The following is a 22456-nucleotide window of genomic DNA, read 5'->3' as shown; positions in this document are numbered from 1 at the left end:
GGAGGCGGACTACAGTGATATTAACGGGTACAATGCAACAGGATTCTTTTGAAAGAATGTGGACAGAGTCAGACAGGTACGGATTTCATCTTCCACAAGGTTGCAGAAAATCACTACGATGCAATGACTCCGCACATCTACCAAGTATAATCTACGGACCTGCTACATAATGGTACCACTCAGGTCAAGCAATGCTGATTAGTTATTGAGTGACCGCTGCATCTATATCACACAAAACACTCACTATAAACGGATTTTTGCGATATGTAAGTGTACATCGCAGAGCTTCGCACGTTTGAAATGGGCGAGTGCAGCAAACAAATCAAATGCATGTGCCACTGAATTCCGGTTTCAAAGTTTGGGCCATTCTGTAGTATCGCATAGGTAAAATAAATCATAGCGACTGTGTGCTTTGACTAACGTTAAAAATTAAAATGTAAAAACTGTTTGCTGCACGGAACCTCCATCTTGTGGACACGTGGACACAGCCTTCGCATTATATCATAATCATGGACAGTGGATAACGGCATAATGATGATACCTGAAGATACCCGAAATCTGCAGAGCATAACAAATGACTGCCATGCTTCACAGCATTTCTGTTGCCACAATGTGATGTCTCGCCATTTCAAAAACGCGTTTCGAAAAGCCCACCGCTCCCAAACCTTGCGCGCACAACGCCATCGCGCACAAATACAGCAAGCGAATCCCATAGATGGCCGGGCACGCAGAGCCGAGCGCTTACCTGTCGGCCGCCACCGCAGTGGACAGAACACTCGGACCACTCCTGGTACCTCCACGAGAACACCTGCGCTGCCTCAGCACCCTCGTGGCCAGGCACCGTGTACTCGAACCGCACCCGAGTGCTGCTGTCCTGCAGCAGTGCCTGGGGGCAGCCAACGCGCGGCTTGAGCGGTCTCGAGAACAGGGGCGGGCCGGGCTCCTCACCAAAACAAGTACAATGGATGGGGCCACTCCACGTTAAGTCCAGCAGGCGTACTGACCTTGCTAGGCACAGCTTTCCAACAGCAACAATCCTAGGCATCGTGTATGTAATTTCAATCGTGCAATATTGCAATTCGGTAAAGTCGGCTGATGCGCTATGTCGCTGCATACGACAGCTTGGTAGACAAGATGGAGTTATGAAGATGTTCGGCCGGCATGGACACAAGGAAGATGAGGGACAGGAGCACGCGTCTCCCCTCCCCCACCTTGAACATACAGCATCATCGTAAAGTGCAATGGTTCGGGCCAGTATGCGTAACAGGGTAGAAGAGATGCATGATGCGACCCTCTTCCCACAGATGGTTAAAGCAAAAGCGATGGCCACGCATGTGCTAAGATGGCAATGCCTGGCAATGCATTACATATTCACGTTTTATTTACATCCCTTCACGTCTCTTTCATACGCTTCTGCAAACTGAACGAAGTCTCTCAGAATCGACCTTCCTATCAACGCGCCAGTCTTGTGACGACAAGTGCGTTTCTATCCGGCAACAGCCCCACGTTGTATGGTTTGAAGGATCTACTCGTCTGCCCAGCCGAGCGTGCAAGCATGCTTTCCAACTAGATAAATCATAATCTATGTTAACAAATTTTCACTTGCCCGATATCCCATTACAATCAGCGGTCGCATCGAAACACATTCGGAACTTCATCGCAGGTCTCGGGCGTTCTGACCTTGAGAACGATTGGTTCCTTCAGGGGGCCAGGGATGAAGATGGTCTCGTTTTGATCTTCGCGGAAGTAGAAGAGCAGAGTGCCGCCGGCACGGTACTCTCCACTCCACTGGACAAACCTGGCAACATAGCCGACAGTTCAGTCAAGAGAGAGGTCATGACCCAAAGTGCGTCGGACAAAGTCGTAACGGTGCTGGGATGTGACCAATAGTGCGCCCGATGGACTTCATATGATCTATCATATGAAGTCGTTTATCAGGCTAAACTTGGACGCGATTGTCCCATTTGTCCAACGCACATCGTCTCTTTTCGTATCAAACGAATGTACATGGAAATCGCACCCGCTGATTTCCTTTGCGCCTTCTTCCCGGCGGTGGCGCGGCTCTGACGCCAAGAGCATTGTGTCTCACTCTGTGTGCGGAGCAACACGGAGGGAGACGAATGGCCTGGACACGTTATCAGCTCGCACCGCACGCACGGAGACTATCAGTCTGGTCCCTCGACGACGCGTGTTTGGATTGCTGTTTTCGAGTGCGTCATCCGTGTATCATGTGACCGCCAGTCAAGACCTGGCCGGTGGCTTCTAAACACATGGCACAAAGACGTTTAGGAGAGAGGATGAGCTCGGTGGTAGATCGGCCGATATCAGAGAAAATCGTCACGTCAAACGACGGCGGCTCTGCGCGCCGAACACTCCTAAATGTCAGCAAACTCAGCAAGTACTGTGTGATTCCGAGGCTCTTTTCAAGATAACCGATATTCTCTCCGCCCTGGCTTTATCATCACGGGTCGACACTCAGGAGCACAAGCAATACACCGCGCAGACGACTTAGTTGATCACTCCGTCAATGGCACTATGTGCCATCTTCAGTACAAACAGTGCTGGCTCGTGGAGGGGATGTGATTGAGTCATTGTCACTTCCCATTGACACGTATAGCCAGGAAGAACGATAGGTCGAAAATAAGCATGACCGGTAGTTTGCCAGTTTCCTGGTGATGACGGACGATCCACAAATCGACATCATTATTGAACTTGACATCAACAGACCCAGGCAACGACGATGTTCCCCACAAGCCAGTCGGAGTGCATTGGACGTAAGTGCACTTCTCAAGGACGTCGAGGGGATATAAAGCGGTACAGATGAAAATAAGTGGACTGTGGTGTCGCCGTCAGCAATACGATTTAGCGTAGTCGAACCATTTCGAATTGAAAAGGTATGGCTTGCTATTGGTAGCTTAAGCTAACGAGCGGTTTGATTCGCTCGTTTTGCCTTGCTCTTACATGCTGTATATTACATGAAGTCGAGCTGATTACGACTCAGATTGAGCGAATCCAGCCCGGGCATTTTGTTGTGAATAAGTTAATGATGCGGCATAAACGAGGCCCAGGCGAACGTGCCATACGCCATTACGTCACAACGCCGAGCTTAACATAATAACACGTGCGCTTTCAAGTGTGCGCTGCAAAGTTTATGTGACCTCGGTAACAGGTATCCTGTGCGGTGCTTGTTTTTGCAATTCTTTGGCCTCCTCTATGTAAAGGTACGTGCGTCAATGACACAGCAAAGTGACTAAAGCACCATGAACAATTTACTTCGAGCTTATTTTTGTTGCGCGAGTTTTTGATTTGAACACATACCTCTACACAAATGTTTACTATCATTCTATTATAAGAGCATGAGCTAGGAAAATGACGTGTATGTCATGACAACTACAAATGCTGTTATGCAATCCGGCTTGTTTGTATTTGTCAAAGGACAAGAACACGCATTCTTGGCATTCATATGAGTCCTTAATGATGCTTATGATGTAACGAACGTGATTCGTGTTCGAAACTAGTACGAAACGAACACATTGGTCCGGTCCAAAGCCAATTGAAGTCCTCGGTGTCGGAAACCATGCTGATGTGCGCCGGACACGAATATCTCGAGGGTAACTTTTTGCGGTCTTGGCCAACGAGGTCGCGGCATTCGTGTGATGTTTCTATGGCGTCTTAATGCATGGATGACCTTGAAATAATCCGCATGAAAGAGTCCGCACAAGTTCACGAACGTCAAACTCAGCAGCCAGAGGGTTTTAAGCCTAAAAAGGACAGGACTGTGAACTGCACTCAATGGTCTTTAAATTGGCTATCTCAGCTCAGAACCCTATACAAATGTGTAACGCTCCCCTTGAAGCATGCTGGTTTACTTCAATGCCGAACACGGCAACCAGGGATTTTGTCGCGCTGCGACGTGAGATGCCGCGGTGGTCCTGCCACTGACACACTGACAGACTCTCCAGCTGTCAGCCGATGTTTGTGCTTCACACAAGACCCAGTTCTGCTCATCAGTCACTTGAAACATGCGAGGTCCCTCTGGAATGAGGATCGCGCTCTGATCTGCACTAAGCGTATGTAGGTATTTAATGAGCTGCCGGAACTTCGTTGATTAGGCCCCAATGTGCCTGGGAGGTAGGTAAAACCGTCCATAGCGTAGAGTGCGCGGTACTCTCGGTCCGCGCCTTCTGGTCGTCTTATTGACGTGCTGGCTGAAGATAACTCTTACTGGAGTTACCTACGGTACGGAAATAATACCCCGACAGCCAGTTTTGATGTCTTGGGTTGCGTGCCGATCGCAAACCTTGCGGCATTGACAAAGCCTGGAGAGACCTGAGGGACTTCTGTTGGCATAAAGGCATTCAATGTGAACATTTGGGTCTAAGTTCATCCAAACTACTTGGACGAGCATTTCCGTTCTGAGGAATCTCAGCGGGGTGGCACAAATAGCCATATCGTCGTCGACGTTCTTGACGTAATTATCTGAACTTCTGAGTGCCTAAACGTCACTGACCACGTGAGCGGCGGTGAGAGCTAGCTCCCCTGGGGTCACCCCGATATTGCTGCCACTCTAGACAATGTACTGTGTTGCACCTGACGTCCCACGCTGGCTCTTCAGCCGACCGCAAAGCCGATAGACAATGGGCGGCCGGGGGGGGGGGGGGGGTCACTTCATTTGGCGGCACAATATGTGGTACTCTGTAGCATCGTCAAGGTCCCAAAATGCAGCTGACGAACAGGCAAACGTGCATCGTTGCAAGCGTTTTGCAAGATGTTTTTAAACTGCTGTTAGAGGAACCATAAAACGTCATGGCGGTAGACACGGCCAGGCCCGTGCGCCGTGGCTTACCAGTTGGCGTTCAGGTAATCGGAATCGTCCTTGGTACCAGTGACGGCCAGAAAACTTCCGTCTTCTGCCCCAGCTTCCTCCTCTACCTTGATGTTGCGAGCGCCAGCTGGCACGCCGGCGACGACCACATATCCTGAAGAAGACGCGGAGATATCAGACACAACGATAATACAGACTACTGATGGTATCCCAACGACGACATGCCCTGAACAAAACGGGGAGTAATTATGACACCAGCCATATAACCGGCATAACCGGCATATAGAGTGGAAACGTGTATACATGTATATATATATATATATATATACTTGTCTATACATGCGTTATAGTAAAGCACTATAGTATAGTTTACTTCTACGATAACATGCGGATGATATGAACCGGCGTAGAGCAAACCATTTTTGCAAGCCAGGTCTTATCATGTGGAAGGAGGAACGACCTAGTAGTTTTAACTTCAGCACATCATAAATATGCGTTGCGTATTTTGAGCGTGCAAGTTTAGCTGGGTCATATCAATTACAACATAAACAAGTACGGCGAATCGTCAGTTGCCATCACTTATGCGTTAATGAATTTTTTTTAAAGCTGTGATAAAAACACTTTCGGGTAACCTCCACATAGGCATGCCAAACCAACCAAGCACCACAAGCCCTAGGGCTCACCACTCAACACTCGCACAAAAGAGCTCAACACTCAACAGTCTTATGCCAACAGTTACCGGCAGTGGCATTGAAAAGGGCAAACACAGGACATCGCGCCTACCCAGGCCAGTCCGCACCCGGGCAACTAACGGACGCGCTATCCAGCGGTGATGACCGCCCACCTACCGTCTCCCTTAGCGGTGAAGGTGTCCCTGACGGTGTTACAGAGGCTGCCGTTGCCGTGGCACATGCCGCAGCGGTCAGCCCTCGCCTCCGACGCCAGCACTCCGTCACAGCCGATGCCCTGCAGACGGCACACTTCAGTCACAGGGCGTCACAGCGTCCCGCCGCGCTGGGGCAGGGGTCACAGTGGACAACAGCACCGGGGCAGGGGTCACAGAGGATAACAGCGCCGGGACAGGGCGTTAGAATGGACAACAGCGCCGGGACAGGCCATCACAGTGGACAACAGCGCCGGGACAGGCCGTCACCGTGGACAACAGCGCCGGGACAGGCCGTCACCGTGGACAACAGCGCCGGGACAGGCCGTCACCGTGGACAACAGCGCCGGGACAGGCCGTCACCGTGGACAACAGCGCCGGGACAGGCCGTCACCGTGGACAACAGCGCCGGGACAGGCCGTCACCGTGGACAACAGCGCCGGGACAGGCCGTCACCGTGGACAACAGCGCCGGGACAGGCCGTCACAGTGGACAACAGCGCCGGGACAGGGGTCACAATGGACAACAGCGCCGGGACAGAACGTCGCAGTGGACAACAGCACCGGGACAGGGGTCACAATGGACAACAGCGCCGGGACAGAACGTCACAGTGGACAACAGCGCCGGAACAGGGCACCGCAGTGGGTGGGACGCTAGGACAGGTCGTCAGAATGGATCACTACACGGACGCGGCATCTCACAGTTGTCAGCAGCAGAAGTACAGAAATAAAGTGAAAGTGACAGAAAATATAACAGAAAAGGCGACCTTATGAACGTGAAATAAGGTCACCTAGGTGAAATTTACACCAATGGACTTTTGCATTGAAGCGGTATGTAAGGTAAAGCTGGTTGGATGAGGTTTGAGGGCAATTCGGCCAACAATTTGGAGCTTAACGTTGTTTGATCTAACATGACCTGAAGATTATGATCTAGGAACACAATGAATTGAGGTGAGTGAGCTCAAATACATGTCTATATGTCATGTGAATTTGGTTTGTCTAGATCTCTTACCGTTATGGGGCCAAATAACCCCCTCACCCACACGAGCTCGTCGCATTCAACCAGCCACCGCGATGTTTGTTAATGGTTTGTTTTGTGCTTTCCTTCTTCGCTCCACTTGCCTCAAAATGCGAAGTGCATCACAGATCTTGTAAAATCACCAATATGCTCTAGAGGGTAACTTAAAACAATTCAAAAGTAGAAAAAGCGCAATAGCGTAGTAAAGACAATCTCCTAACGCTAAGACAAAAAACCTGACCACCCATTGACAAGTTGTAACAGCCCGTTGCATCTTCCACTTGTGCAAAAACAGTATGTGAAAGAATATGGCGTGATGAGAATATGGCAAAATGTGAAAGGGAGTGTTCCACTGTTATATGGGGTCCTGAACTGAAATAGCCATCCTGAAAACCTTTCGTTCCTGTCCATAATCACGCCCTTCTAAGACCTAACGGTCTCTAGTTTCTGCGCTCCACACCCGCGAAAATGGAGAAGGTATATCGGGGGAGTATTTCAAAGTCACGTTGGCATTCATGGCGTTATAATGTCAGCACTCAAACCTTGCCATTCCACAAGCCATGCGGCAAACAAGGCCAAAGGTTATAATTATCGAAGCGTTCATACCTGACGTTCGCGAGAGCGATCTCCAGATATAACGGCCTTCAATTGGCTCAATCAAGGTTGTGCAAGGTAGGATGGCCTAACCAAACCGTGACGCAATGGGAAGCATATTTACCAAGCAGAGAATTGTGCTGTCTGGAACACTCCTTTCCACTTCAAAAGTGAACTTGTTTAATTATATCCGATGCCTGCTTCAATATCTTTACATGTTAAACATTCCCTATAAAGGGGATGTTCACATTTGAAGGTGTTGGAACAAGCATCAGATAAGTTGAAATAAGCTAGATTTTAATTATTTGTATATTTGTGGATGGAAAAGACCGATCTAGGCATCACAGTTTATCTATTTAATAAATAGGCTCATCACTAAGTCATTGTTTGATTGCGTCATAGGACGTTCGAACAGTGTTGGAGGTCTGCCAAACTGCCCGTGCGAAATTTCAGCTCCAGCACTCCCTTGTCGCTAATCCCCTGAGAAGTGGCGGGGACGGTGCTGGAGGTTATTGCTGATCCACGCATCGTTATGTGGTCGTGTTTTGGTCCTTTCTCGTGAGTCTCTCGCATGTTTATCCGCGGGCTTAGGACGTTTATTTGTGTTCACGTACTCAGGTAGGGCGCTATTCTGAAGTTATTACAGTACGTCTTATTTTCGTAATATCTAGGAACCATGTCCAGCTTCTTGCATTGTGTCAAACAAAACACGATTCGTGACTGAAACTTGAAACAGAGGCATGCGTTTGAGCACAGACACACAGAGCATCGTCTTAACACAGATTGTCACGGTAAGGCCTCCGTGCCGCTCTCTGGCAGAGGGGCATGTAACGACATAACGTGTCACGCTGCTAGCGCACAGAGTAACGGTGCGAACATGTCATGCTATCAATGCAACACGGTAGTGCAATACGGTGCAGTTACAAAGGTGAGCTTTACATTTTGTACTACGGAGACACATTCATTCTGCCACCAGCGTCTCCGCGACCGCATTCTATTGCCCATTATTGCTGGCACCCTACTTTTCCAACTATTTCAGGCTAGAGCAGAAGGCACCGGGAAGCAATACCGCAGCGCACCACATTCTAACTTAACAACTGTCTCAATCAACTAGCTACACAGCATCTCATAAACAGGGAGCGATAGGTGCTGCCCACACCGTCTATTCAAGACGGTCTTTTCGACGCCCGGTCAATGGGATCATCTACTGCCTCTGCGACCAACAGATAAGGCGGGAACGGCTCAAGTTCGCTGGCTTTAGAATGGCGACCAATGTCAATGCTTAAGGCCAGTTAGAAACCCAACAGACAATACAAGAACATGCGAGCAATGGCTGGAATGTGAAGATTAAGTGAAACTGAAAATAGTGTCAGAGAGCGCTTGTAACATATAGACAAGCTAGCCGTAGCCATTAGCCGGTGGTATGATCTTTTTAAAACTTTTCAAAAACTTTTCAACGTTTATTTGTTACTCACTAATCCTTTATCAGCGATTTTTGGCTATAAATGTTTTGCATAGATCTAAAAACATGTTTGTAAATGTGCATGAGTAGATAACGTTACCGTTTCCTGGCTATAAGTAAATTCATGTTTTTAATGACAAATCTGACGCAAGATACCTTCCTACTGAAACTTTTCAAAACTTATTTCAAACATTTGGTGGCATTTTTGACGCAGACGCAACAGACCGAACTTCTATATGCCTGCAGCGACTCATTTCATAAGTATGCAACATTTACAGGGCCTACTTACAGCACTCACAGGGCTTGCTTACCTTACTTTGAGGGCTTGAAGCGCTTACAAACCTTAATATGATCCAAGATGACTGATCCTTGAATGCACGATCGTTAAAACCCGCCTTGATCCTCATAGCACCGGTGTTAACAATAATGGAGCAGCTAGCATCCAGCGTACTCAACCGATGCACATTGCTGATAGTCAGACCTAATATGCTCCTAGATAGATACATGTGGTTTACCTATTGCATGTCGATGAAATTGCGTGCACGCAATCGTTTCCTTGTCAAAATATTTTGTACCTTACTTATCCTTCATAAAATATTTGAAAAAATACAAAACATAATGCATTCATACATTGAAGAACGACTATTGCAGGAAACTACTGACCATTTTTTTAGCTTTTCATTTACACCTTATCCATTATCTATTGTATTTTGGACCTGATATTGTGCTTATATATTACATATTCATTGTGGAATATTGCACTTGAATACACTCACCAATGAGCGCGGAAATTAATATGTGCCTGTATGCGTATCTGTGTCCATACATACCACCCAGAAGCTCTTTCTGCCAAAACCAAATCATTCATTTGACGCTTGCCCTTTTTCGCCGTTTTTCATAACGCGAACTCATGAGGGGGGGGGGGGGGGTTCAATGGGACGCTGCTGTTTCCAAGCTAAACAAGACAAAGCTTGGTAGAAAACATCAGTCATTGCGGACATTCCCTTTAAGAGAAGATGGGTGATTTCCCATGAAGTGCGTAGAAAGCACAACGCTCCCATTCACTTGCTCGAGACCTGCGGCCGACGCTACGTCTCTGAGTGGCCCGACCACTGTGCCAGCGACATTTCCATAATGAAATAATGCTGGCTTCCTCAGGGATTATTAAGATAACAGATGGAAGACACACGTCCAGTGAGATTTTCTGCTTGCGCTACCTTCGCGGAAGACGTAAAAAGCCAGCAATGTCATTACGGAACTAATTGCGGCAAGGCGCTGTGGCCGGACCACTCGTGGACCTGATGGACCTTCTCTCACTCCTTGGACCTGATGGACCTTCATTCATGGACCTTTCCAGCCTCCCGAAGAAGACCAGAACAAAGGCTGGAAGCTTCACACACTCACGCTGTCAATATGGGTTTCTTACTGGACAGCGTGAAATTCCCAATGGCCGGGGGCCCTGACGCCGGGCGCGGCTGCCGTCGCCGGTCACACTCACCATGCACTTGCCGTTGATACAGATGTCGTGCGTGCCGAGCCGGCACGGCGTGCCGTCGGCCACCGTGTCGGAGAGCACGGCTGTGAAGTGTCGCTCGGTCGGCCGGCAGGTGAGCTGGCAGGGTACCGCTACCGGACGGGGGCAGGTCGGTCAGGTCATTAGGTCACAGGTCAGGTCGCCACGTCACAAGTCAGACCACCAGGTCACAGGTCAGGTCACCAGTCAGGTCAACATGCACGGCTCAGGTCACCAGGTCACAGATAAGGTCACCAGTCGCAAATAAGGTTATCAAGTCATCAGGTCATAGGTCAGGTCACCAGGTCACAAGTCATGTCACCGGATCATGGGTCAGATCACCATGCCACAGGTCAGATCACCAGGTTACATGTCAGGCACCATGTCACAGGTCACCGCCGCCGGCGTGCACAGGGCCGCAAGTTACAGGCCCGGCACCGCTACATGGGGCAGTCTGCGAGCGCCGGCTTCACACGATCAGCTGACGCGAGATGGGTAGGGTGGGCTGGGTGCGGCGATCTCTGGAAACAGCTCCAGCAGAGCTGTCGACCCCGTTCAGATTCTGTTAAGATCCCGACTACGACGCCCTTTTTCACAGCGTCTGGATGAATGACTGGCTGACTTCAAATTTGGTCTGCTGAGTGGATGGCAGGGCCAGAGCACGGACGTCTATTTCCGCCTCCTTCGGCTCACCATGGTCGTAGACGGGCGTCCAGGTATAGTTCTGGCCCTGGTACGGCACGGAGTCAAACGCGGCGCACTGCTGCGCCCGAAACGTGACACCTTCCTCCGGACACGCCTGCGGCCCAGTGAGAAGACATTGACAGTGGTCAACACCGGTCCATAACGTTGTTGGCAACATCTTGAGCGAAGAAATCGGCCTCTCAGCGGGGGCGATCTCCCAGACAAGCGCTGGCGATCCTGGTACAGTCGCGAGGCGACACAAGTACGCCTAACTAGCTAGAGCAAGAGCGCCTATCTTAGGGCAAAGCATCAGGGTCATTGGTGAGCCAGTAGTACGACCCGCTCTAAAATCAGCGGCATTGAAGTCATTGCAGTGCAGAGTTACGGACCTGTAACTTGCTTCAACAAGTGTAAGAAGTCTCCACACAATAGTACGGCGCTTAGGCAGAATGCAGGCCATAGTCCCAGCTGTTATAGATATCAAAGCCGTAGGTCATAGGTTAGTCAGGTGTTACCCAACTCCATATATCCCGTGAAGTGCATTGTACGGATGAGGAGGAACGCCACGTTAATTCCAAGAATGCATTTGCCAATGCCAATAGTACAGCTGGACTACTGAGATGAAGTTACCGATCTGATGACCCCATACAACCAGAAATGCATCACATATGACCCGCAAAAGCAAAGGGTAGTAAATAGATCGCATACAACTCAATTGCTCCCAAAAGTGGAGGAGCGCAGTGCTCTGACTAAGCAGCCGTATCATCACAACGTGACCTTTATCAGTCGACCATCGATCGCAATAAACCACAGCCCCAGTGACTCGAATGAAGTCCATGAGCGCTCCCACACCATCACCGCTAGCACCAACCCGAGCCCGATCCCGCGACACCGCCGGTCGCCCACACCATCACCGCCAGCACCAACCCGAGCCCGATCCCGCGACACCGCCGATCGGCCCACACCATCACCGCCAGCACCAACCCGAGCCCGATCCCGCGACACCGCCGATCGGCCCACACCATCACCGCCAGCACCAACCCGAGCCCGATCCCGCGACACCGCCGGTCGGGCGTGCGGTGGCCGGCATCAGCGCCAGCAGCATGTACCTCAGCCGAGCAGGTGCGGTAGCGGCGCCTCTCGCCGACGCAGTACTTGCCGCCGTTGGCCGGCACCGGCTGGTCGCAGTGGCGCACCGAACTCTGCACGCCGGTGCCGCAGGAGCGGCTGCAGGCGCCCCAGGCGCCCCAGTCGCCCCAGCGGCCGTCCACGGCGCGCGGCCGGCTGCGCATCTCCACACAGTCGCCGGCTGAGCACCACTGCAGCGCACGGAGGGCGCGGGCGCAGCCACGTCAGACAGGCTGGCGCTGTCAGGCTCCACCGCAGCATCAACATATAGCTGACAGAAGAGCGCTCATCCTAGTCTGCAATACCAGGGCCCTGTGCATTTGCTGCGCGCGCGACGCTCGCGCAAATACTGACTGGTGGAAAAAAGTTAACAAGATTTGGGGTGTATTCCCAGCGCACCAAGAATGTTCTATTCTACATGACGTCAAGAAGAATCTTTGCCGGACGTGTTCGTACCGTGGCACGCTTTCTGTTTACATCTTCCCAGCTGTCGTGACAAACACGTGCTTGCAAAGACACTATGATATTCGTTTACAGGTAAAGTACGATGGCGTTAAGTATGATGACATAATCAAGCAATGACGTATCGAGGAGCACATTTAGTTAGCACAGAAATCGTGCTATCTAAAGCGGCATCCCTTTAATTTGCACTGAGGTACCTGCGTGCAGTACGTACGGTCAGGAGCAGCCGCGACGCCCGCAGAAATAATATGGCTGCACCCATATGGGTGAAGCGAATGACGTGATCGCCACAAAGTCCTCGTTTATTCACCTATCCATTTTAGGCTGAGATCATGGTCATAAGGTTTCTCTCATATATCTCTAGCCAAGTAACTCTTCCCACATCCTCCAGATTGCTTCTGTGCCATAGTGTGCCATTTTAAAACCCAAATGGAAATGTCATTTTATGCGTTCCCACTTTGGAAGTCAATAAAATGAGCACATTGTCATATGAACGAGTACAACCGGTAAAACCTCTCTCGACAAATGCGACGGGCAACACCGTGAACAAAACCGAAATTTGAACGGACCGGCCAGTACTGCGAGCGCGCGTCGCGTGTAGCCACTGAACAGGGGACAAAGCCAGATTTTTCGTTCACGGCGCGCGCGGCGCATGAACAGGGCCCTGGCAGTGCCAGTAACAAACACGCACTTTCTTTCCCAACATGATCCCCTAGCCCACTAGGGAATCCGCCCGCGTCTGCAGACAGCATCCAACCGCCGACTGGCTTGTCCGCCATACAATCTCGTGTGCGTACATACATTCAGAGCGCCTAGATGGAGCATGCACACCTTCACCGGCCGAGGATCATGAGCATCACCAACCGTGCTGATGTTGGCCAGCGGGCCGCCGTCCAGCGGCGTGCACCTGGTCCCCTCGGCGGCGGGCTCCAGCTCCGTCACGCAGCGACCCTGCACGCGGCACCACAGCGTCTCGCACACGTTGCCCATATCGCAGTGGGAGGCGGCCGGACCGTAAAGTAGCTTGCACTGGTGGTCGGCGTTGTAAAGGGCTCCCGGCGGCACCTGCCGGCAGTCGCCAGGTCAGCGGTCATGTCGAGGTCAAGGCTCAGATTGAACGTTGCTGTATTTGGATTGTCGTTGCCCTTTCCCAGCATTCGAAGCATTACCGCTTGTGCCACATTACGACCGGAGGCGAATGTGATAGGCTGCCAAATAGGTAAATTAACATAGTAGTGCATGGGAGCTACTCGGCTGGTGTCGCTTTCCGACAGAGCTTGGGGTAAAGGTCACAGTCAGACAACACTGGCAGAAGCGGCCATCTGTGTCTCCAACTGCAGGGAGTGACTGGGCTCACTCATCGCACTTGACTGAAATACTGTGTAACGACGGGGAAAGTGTAAGTGAAAGACAACGAACCAAAAGATAAAGAGCTCCCATCTTTAATTTTTGGAGGGAGCAGGCCGACTAAAACGAAGTAAAGCAAAACAGAGTTAGAAAGAAAGCGTGCTTCGTCAAAATCGTGCCTTTCTCCCAAGGAAGGTTTCCAAATATCAGTACTTGCGAGGCAAAATATTCACCGCGGAACAAGCGTCCCGTCCACCGTTACCTGGGGGTAGCTATACTCATGGTCGGTGGGCTGGTCATCCAGGCAGTGTCCCCAGTCACGGCTGAAAGCAGTTGGCGTCAGTTATAATCATGTAATGGATGACTGCAGCGACCAGACCGCTGCTGGCGCTGCAGAGCACGGCCAGGTGGAGCGGCAAACCACGTCACAACAATAATAGGACGCAGCCGAGGTTCAAAACTTTACCGATGTCGGGCAGCAAGATGAGAGAATATAATAACCGCAGGGACCACCGGTGATAAAGTTCTGAATACGTATTCGTCTTCCTTCCGTCCCCACAATGTTCTTCACGCTCAGCGGTACATATCCATATGCCATGTTTGCAAATGGTAAGGCCTCATGCCTTTTGTCGTTAAAGCCAAGGAAATATGAGCATAGTAGTCGTAGCGAAGACCCAAGAATTGTTTGGCATGTATTTGCAGTACTCTTTACGTTTGATGTTATTTTTGTTGGAGCAAAACGGGTCAACATTTGAGGGCGCAACGGCAACAGTTGCGAATATGATTTGAGCTTGTAACAATGCAGGACTTGCAGCAGATATCCCAATCAAATTAAAACAAATCGTTGTTGGTTGACAATCACCCCTGGTTTGCGGCGATCACAAGAGGAAAGAGACGAGACGGCCGTTTCTATGTTAGGAGAACCGGGCTGACTCTGACCCCAGAAACGGCCCCGTCAGAAACGGCCAGAAAATGTCCGTCGTTCCACACAATACAAATCGGATTCACTTCAGCTACAGCTATATATATATCAGCATTATGCTGCGTCGCTTCCATGTTTTAGTAGCATAACCATAGTTATGCGAGTTCCCCGCTCGGGTAATGCACATGATGTGTTGCATTACCGAGCCAACGAACCAGATACCCAGGACAGCACGGGGCCAACCCAGGTCAAATGGCAGCGCGCGCTTCTTTGGATGACCGCGTCGCAAGTTGGCTTAGTCTTTTACAAGAAGATGCCGAAGCTTTTCAGTCGTTATTTCTTCCGTGCGCGGATGTTACACCGGAATCCGAGCGGTGCGCTGAAATATAGACGCCCCATTCCCAGTCACCTGCGCTTCAGTCAGTTAAGACGACAGTGATAGGAAAAGGATCAGGGAGAACCAAGATATAGCTTCCCAACTCCGAGCACAAGAGGCTTACTCACCCGGAAGTTCCAACAGCCCCAGTCCCTCTAATCCTTTCAAATAATAATGGAGCTCGGGGTGGACCACTCTCTCTGGCCAGCGTGTTTCCCCTTCAGCGCCGGCGGCCTTTCAGGTCGGCCCACGTGTCTGGCATACCCAGGCCGCGCCTCCACTGGATCCGTGACTGCCGACGACGTGACAGCGCGTTCAGAATGACCCTCAGCGGCCAATCTCTAACAGTGCCCATCTCGTGGCCGCGGCCGGCCAGCCATATTAGCCGCAGCTGCGGCGGCAAGGGCTCTCAAGAGGGTCATCACGCCTCGTGACACAATCGCGCCGACCGGCACGCCTCGGGCTGACCTGGCCCGTGACCTGGCCGCGTCTGAACTCCGAGTTGCTGAGGCCGGGCGTCACGGCCCGACGGAGCCCGGGGGAGGGGGCGAGCGCCGCCAGCAGCGTCGCTGCCAAACGCGCGCCTCGACCCGGAACACGGGCTTTGTCCGGAGTCGACCACCAGAGCGGCGGGCCTGTCGGCCACCAGTGCACGTCCCAGAATCGAACGCGAGCGCGGCACATCCCAGAATCCGGCGGCGAGCGCCAGTCAGACGCTGCGCCCTCCAGCGCTGCCTTTGTCTTCAGGGTCACACGAAGCTTCCCGGAATTCGTCCCCCTTACCGCCGCCCACGAAAAGGAAGCCCACGAGTTGTGGCTTCAGGTTGTGGCGCGCTGATGACAGTCGCCCGGCGAAGAGATCGATCGCCGGGGCGTTCCCGCACTTGAGACACTGCCATTACAGGAAACACCCACAGGGGCCGATGGCGCGGCCTCCCCACACGCTATTCGCAAAGCACATCCCCGTGGGGCCTTCGTTCTTCCATAAATCCTGCCGGCCGTAGCAGTGAGTGTCTCGCGCCGCATATAAGCGCCAGCCATCACAGCTCGCCGGGCAAATACGCCGCGCCGCGCGGGCACTCACTCAAGGAACTTGGTGATTTCGCGCCTGGAGCACTTAGACCACACGACAGGGGTGACGTCGTTGACCAGGTTGGGCGCCATGACGTGCTGCTGATGCCCGTCAGGCTGGTCGCAGCCGTTGCCCGGGCCGTCGTGGTTCATGCCGAAGCTGACGAAGGGACGACAACGGTCAACAGTCCGCAGCGACCAGCGGCGAGGTTGGCGGAGCTCGGCCCGCCTCTCAAAGTAATCTCGTTGTATTCGGAACTGAACAAGGAACGCGCCTGTTAAGATTTCGTGCCGCCACAAGGCATCGTTTCCAAAGCATGATGCCGAGCTGAAAAAGTACGAGTTTCTGGGAAACTGGACATGACAAAATGGGACCAATTATTGAGCTAACAGCATAAATACTAGTAACAATCGCGAGACAATGTCAAGACCAATCCACTGACGTAGTAAACTAAGCTCTATTGTTATCATTTGGAAACACCATAAGGGGGCGCATCGACCCCAGCATCAGTCCGCGTTATGAAAAACGGCGAAACAGGCGAGGCTAAGATCGGCGTGTAACTTAGACGCCAAATGATTACATCTGAATGTGTCGTAAAACGAGTCAAAGTATTTTGCTTGACCTTTGGACCACTTACACTGACAGTAACAATTTTCAGACGAAAAAAAATGGCCGAACATGTACGTATCTACATTAGGTATGGCCGGCTTAGGTTGTGACCCTAGGTATTCTCCTTTCCCGTATTCTTCTGCAGGAGCTTAAATTGTTATTTGAAATGACTATTTTCGAGAGCCTTCTTTGTTGGTCCCCGATGACCGTTATCAAATAAATATTTTTATTAACACAATTAATTTAGGGAGCATTCACCCGCTCCAAAGCTATTTCTTCAGTACAGTTGGGAATGAAATACTACGGTAGGCTATCATACCCCGTTTCAACAACAATACATCACTCTCAGCATCCAGTTCAGCGGCAATACGATCTCTTGAGCTTCGGTACGCGTCATAAACTAGGTCGGGTCGTCAGCTGAGCCAAAGCATCGCCGCCCAACGAGCTGCGCATTCGTTGGACCGTTCAAGCTGGTTGGTCGAAGCGAAGCTGGTCGATGATTGACGAAGACTGATCCAATTGCACTCTTCCTATTGCAACCACCTCATTACACCTATACAACGCGTGATGCTAGTTTGCTCTCTCTTACCGCAAAGAGACGACGAGCAGGCTAGTTGTCTTTGGATGCTTGTCAACAGGTGAGCATGGACTGTCGCGTGAATTCAATAACACATGCGGCCTTATTAGTTGGGTGATATCGTCCATTGTTACGCCTTTATGCAACATTATAACCTCGGATCATCACTTAACGTCGAGAGTTTAACTTCCCCAACTGAGTCCTCAAACCATTCAGTGAGAACATCATTACATGTATGTTGACTAAAAACGGGCACAAGATGGAATCTACCAATATGAGCTGACTTTAACGCGATCATATTTGTCACCAATACACTCTTATATTGTCGCGATTGCTATCATTGTCCATATTGTTGCTATGTATTTCATTGTATTGTTGCTATGTATTTCATTGTATTGTTGCTATATATGTTGCCATATTGTTGCTATATATGTTGCCATATTGTTGCTATATATGTTGCCATATTGTTGCTATGTATTTCATTATGTTGTTGCTATATATTTTGCCATATTGTTGTTATTCTTGTCAGACTTGTATGAATAAAATGGCCTTAGTAGCCAGTGCGCTCATACCCTCCTCCTTGTATGGATAACAATATTAGGCGAGCCTTGATGCGTAATAGTTTATCGCAAGCGTAATACCAGCGTAATAGTTGCTCATGAGGGTTTAATGCTTGCTCTCACATAGGACTGCAAACGTGACATACCATAGGGCTGTAGAGCCATTTTGCATACACTATGGCTACGAACGTGACATACCATGAGGCTCTAGGGCTACTTTGCATATACCATAGGGCTGCAAACGTGACAAGCCTAACATTCCCAAATTTGTACTTAATCCGGACGTTTTTGTCATGGCATTGGAGCGTGCCATGAGCCATCCGATACGTTTCATAACATCAGCATAGTGCCTCGCCAGCATGATAAGCCGTGGACGTCGTGCGTGGCGCGTCTCGTCAGCTCCAATGAACCGCATCACTCTTACCCACCATTTCAGTCCAGACCACCCGAATCATCCGCGACCGTCTTAAGCCAAATCCAGTGCAGCGGTGAACATGGTGAGCATGAAGCCAGCTGGGCATTGCCTTGACGGTGGAGACAGTATCCCCCTCTCATAACTTCGATCGCCTGGACGACAAAGATTCAGCTAGATTGTGGCTAGAGCTAAGCATCCACGTTCGTAGATTTGAATGCTTGGCCTAATATTCGGATCTGGCGAACATGCCGCCATTACGTCGGCATCAAATCTTCCAAAAGCGTCTGGGTATTTACTGATATAGACACCCAATATGATAAATAGCCCAATGATTGCAAGGACCATAATTAGCAATATTGCACGAAACAATGGCATACAGTCCAAACAAGGTGACTAAGGTAAACGATAATCACCCTCCATCGACAACCGAAATGCAGGATCGGACAAATCGTCCCTCCATCCGGTATTTTTAATTGAAGACGGGTTTGTAATTTTGAGGAAATATCAAGGAGCCATTTAACACAATGATTGGCATCAAAGTGGTCTCATGCACCCGCAAGGCGACAAAAGTACTCTTTAACTGAGGTGATACACGACCGCTTATGCTCTTCCATATGCAAAACAGACACCCGTGAAAGAAACATATTCGTATTGTGATAAGAGTAGGTCCTGGTTGGGTTTGTTTAGTCCGGATTGTTTGGTTTGGTCTGGTTAAGTTGTTATTACAGTGAAACAGCCCAATCCATCAGCCCCACCGAATTTCGTCATACACAGCCGCTCTATGGCGCACTTCTCTTGTCCATGGGGTTCACTTGTTCAAGGCCTACTTTTCACGGAGCTATGCGACGAATTGTGGCATCCCAATTGTGAAGAGTCCAGTACCAAACGAAAGATTGTTTGATTATATTGCGCAGATCCATCGACTATGCTTACTCTAGACAGGCCAAGGTGCCTCCGCCCAACAGGCCAAATCCCTAATGCACAGCAGACAGTGAACGTTCTGGTTTTCGCGACATGCTCAATGGTCTCAGCGTTTCAGTCTGTCACGTGCCGGACTCATAATCAAAAGGCCGCGCACTAGGAGCCGGGACGGTGTAAAATTTGTCTACCTACCTACACAATTTGTTATATTTTTGTTTTTTTTGTCTACCTACTTACCTACCTACCTACCTTCCTAATTTGTTGTAGTATGTAATTTGTTGTAGTATGTCTTATACATGTGAATAATGTTCCTCGCCAATGCACCGAACGACTTACGTAAATTTCAAATATATCTGTCTATGTAGCTTCAGCGCCAGGCTTCCTGCAATTACCCGCCACCAAATATGTACTGTAAACTAAAAAGTCAGCCTTCATTGCGCACCTGGTGTTTTTTCTAGACGTGTACAGCATTTTATCTACTGAGCTTCGTCTGCCCGGCATATATAAGCCTGACAATGACCCTCTCAGGGTTGTGAGATATAGGAGAGAGGAGGCCGTCACGTGCATATCAGAATCCTCCGCTGCGGAGGATAAAACCGCGCCGGCACCGACCGTCTTCGGGCTTTGTGCCGGCTCCCGCCAGGGAGAGGATGCTGAATCCCGCTCATCGCTGATGCATGCAAATTTCCCCGGAGAGACACAGTGGTGCGGGAAACATGATAAAGCGCGAGAAAAAAGAAAGGGTGTCTGATCTTTATCAGGCCATAGATGCCATTTATAACATGAGTAACACACGCAAGTACAATAAGTCATGTGAAACAGAGGGGCACGACGTTTAGATCCGATGAACCGACCTGCCTTTGCCGTGGCATGTCCTATAACCCACATGATCTTGACCTGGTACTGACTCGGCACTACCTTGGCATTGCACGGCCTTCACTTGACCTTGAATAAATATTAAATATCATGGATGCTAGATGGGCCTGACGTTGTTTAATGTTGCATTCATGTTTAAGACATTTCGCGTGAGATGCGACGTCACTAGTCACGTGATATAAGTCAACTTGGGGTATCTTAGCTGAAATTAATCCGTCGATCGCTATCAGAACTTCTGCAAGGAGTTAATTCATGAGATACGAAGGTGGAGCTTGCCTGCGACTTAACTATTGCACTTTTACTTCCTCCAGGATTCTTGGGTGGAAAAGCCCATATATATGCGCACACACACACACACACACACACACACACACACACACACACACACCACACACGCACACGCACACGCACACGCACACGCACACGCACACGCACACGCACACGCACACGCACACGCACACGCACCCGCACCCGCACCTGCACACACACACACACACACACACACACACACACACACACACACACATATATATATATATATATATATATATATATATATATATATATATATATATCACCCACAGGAAGAATTCCAAATGCGGTGCCGGCCTAATATTATCGATGTTGTATTGGGCTTCGTTACCGATAAATGGAGACAAATATTTCGGCTATTTCCAAGATGTACACATTGAGGCACTCCATCATTCCCAAAACATAAATAATAGCAATACAATATAATTCATAGTGATAAGACATCCTAATAAGCCGTAAAAAACTGAAGGAAATAACACATAAGTCACAACAATAAGACGTAAGTAATACACAATAAAACACAAGAAATATTGAAAAGTAAAGCATAACCATTAGTACCAAACTGCACATCGCACAACCTGGGCATTCTAGTTTGCCCAATAAACCACAGAAACCGCCACGGCCGTCGAAGCAACACCCCGTAGCGGCTGCTGTCCACATAATTCATTCTATTCTGAGAAATCGTGCGAAACTCTGGAGCCGACAACTAGAAAGGTTGCATACTATTGGGACCCCAACAGGCTAGACGGACACGGTGAGCGCGAACGTTAGCTTTTAATGCACGTCTTTCATTGGTTTAAGATGGGAAACGGCACTTGTACTCGCAAACGATGGCTAACACATGGGTCAAAACCGGGCCCATAATTCGGCAATGCGGGTTCACAAAAAATATGGGGCTAGCACATCTCGACTAGGAATGGAAGGTAGAATTATACGGGCCAAATTGGGGTTTAATGCGTGACGGATGTCAACGCTTTTGTGCAAAAACCACTGATCCGCTGTTTTTTTGGGGCACTTCTCAGGACTTACGTAAGGTTTCACCAACCCGAGGGGATAAACTTATTGTGCGGTGTAGGCGGACGTGCCGTCTACAAATCACAGCGACGCTCAACGAGGGGCAGGTAATATGGTGCACCCAAGTGGATACCGTTCCATACTGCCTGTCTGTACTGAAACTGTTCTCCACTGTTCTCCACTACCAAACAACCCATGCTGTTGCTAACCACTTCATAGTGTGTGCCTGTCTTTTACACGGATTAAATTGAGTTCGAAATTTTTCCAGTGCACGCAATTCACTCACCTTATAATGTTGCAACACAGTCCAATAGTAAGCGAGAGCGAAATGAGCTCAGATAGTCTTTGGCGGTGTCGACAACGAGTCTTCGGCGGTGTCGACAACAAAGATCAGTACAACGGCAATGTATTACGTGCATGATCTATGGCATACTTCTGTGACTACTATTTAAACCTTGCAAAGCCATGCGCACCTTTTTGCAGTATTCCAACCGAGCCCAGTCTGTGGGGCAGCCTGTGCCTAGCACCTTAGCGGGATGACTTCTCCGAAACGTGTCGAATGTCGGTGGTGGTGCTCTATTATTTGGAGATTTATTGAGAGCATAGTTGCCGTGGTTTTCGTTTTTGACGAAAGCTTTAGTAGCTAAGCCGTACTGGACTGTAAAGCGTTGAGGATTGCAACCAGGCAGCATTAGTTTACTTCTGCACTGCTGTTCATCACAAATGTTGATTCGTATATGTTTCGCGAAGCTCTGAAAACCTGACTCCAGGCCCTGACCCGCTTTCAGAGCAAAAGGCATGCACTCGATGGGATCTGCTCCATAAGGTCAAATTTCGCTGGCATTCCTTTCTTGGAATCCATGGTTGGCCGGCTTTCAGTTCTTCTC

At 49.8% G+C, this 22456-nt stretch overlaps 1 protein-coding gene across 1 annotated transcript in view; it reads right to left on the bottom strand.

The window, feature by feature from the left end:
* The window catches only part of LOC119100032 (A disintegrin and metalloproteinase with thrombospondin motifs 7), a gene marked incomplete at its 5' end in the record, with an annotated part of 52882 nt that overhangs the window by 18693 nt on the left and 11733 nt on the right, over positions 1-22456 (bottom strand). The window contains 10 exons of the mRNA XM_037223148.1: positions 746-886; positions 1681-1798; positions 4847-4979; positions 5674-5791; positions 10280-10407; positions 10988-11093; positions 12088-12297; positions 13433-13633; positions 14178-14238; positions 16298-16444. Of these exons, the coding sequence (XP_037079043.1) occupies positions 746-886; positions 1681-1798; positions 4847-4979; positions 5674-5791; positions 10280-10407; positions 10988-11093; positions 12088-12297; positions 13433-13633; positions 14178-14238; positions 16298-16444 (1363 nt within the window). The remainder of the gene's footprint in view (positions 1-745; positions 887-1680; positions 1799-4846; positions 4980-5673; positions 5792-10279; positions 10408-10987; positions 11094-12087; positions 12298-13432; positions 13634-14177; positions 14239-16297; positions 16445-22456) is intronic.

The sequence above is a fragment of the Pollicipes pollicipes genome, unplaced genomic scaffold (assembly GCF_011947565.3).
Source record: "Pollicipes pollicipes isolate AB1234 unplaced genomic scaffold, Ppol_2.1 Scaffold_4881;HRSCAF=5763_pilon_pilon_pilon, whole genome shotgun sequence".
Taxonomy (NCBI): Eukaryota; Metazoa; Arthropoda; class Thecostraca; order Pollicipedomorpha; family Pollicipedidae; genus Pollicipes; species Pollicipes pollicipes.
The sequence above is the reverse complement of the archived record's forward strand: the minus strand, read 5'-3'. Positions and strand labels throughout refer to the sequence as shown.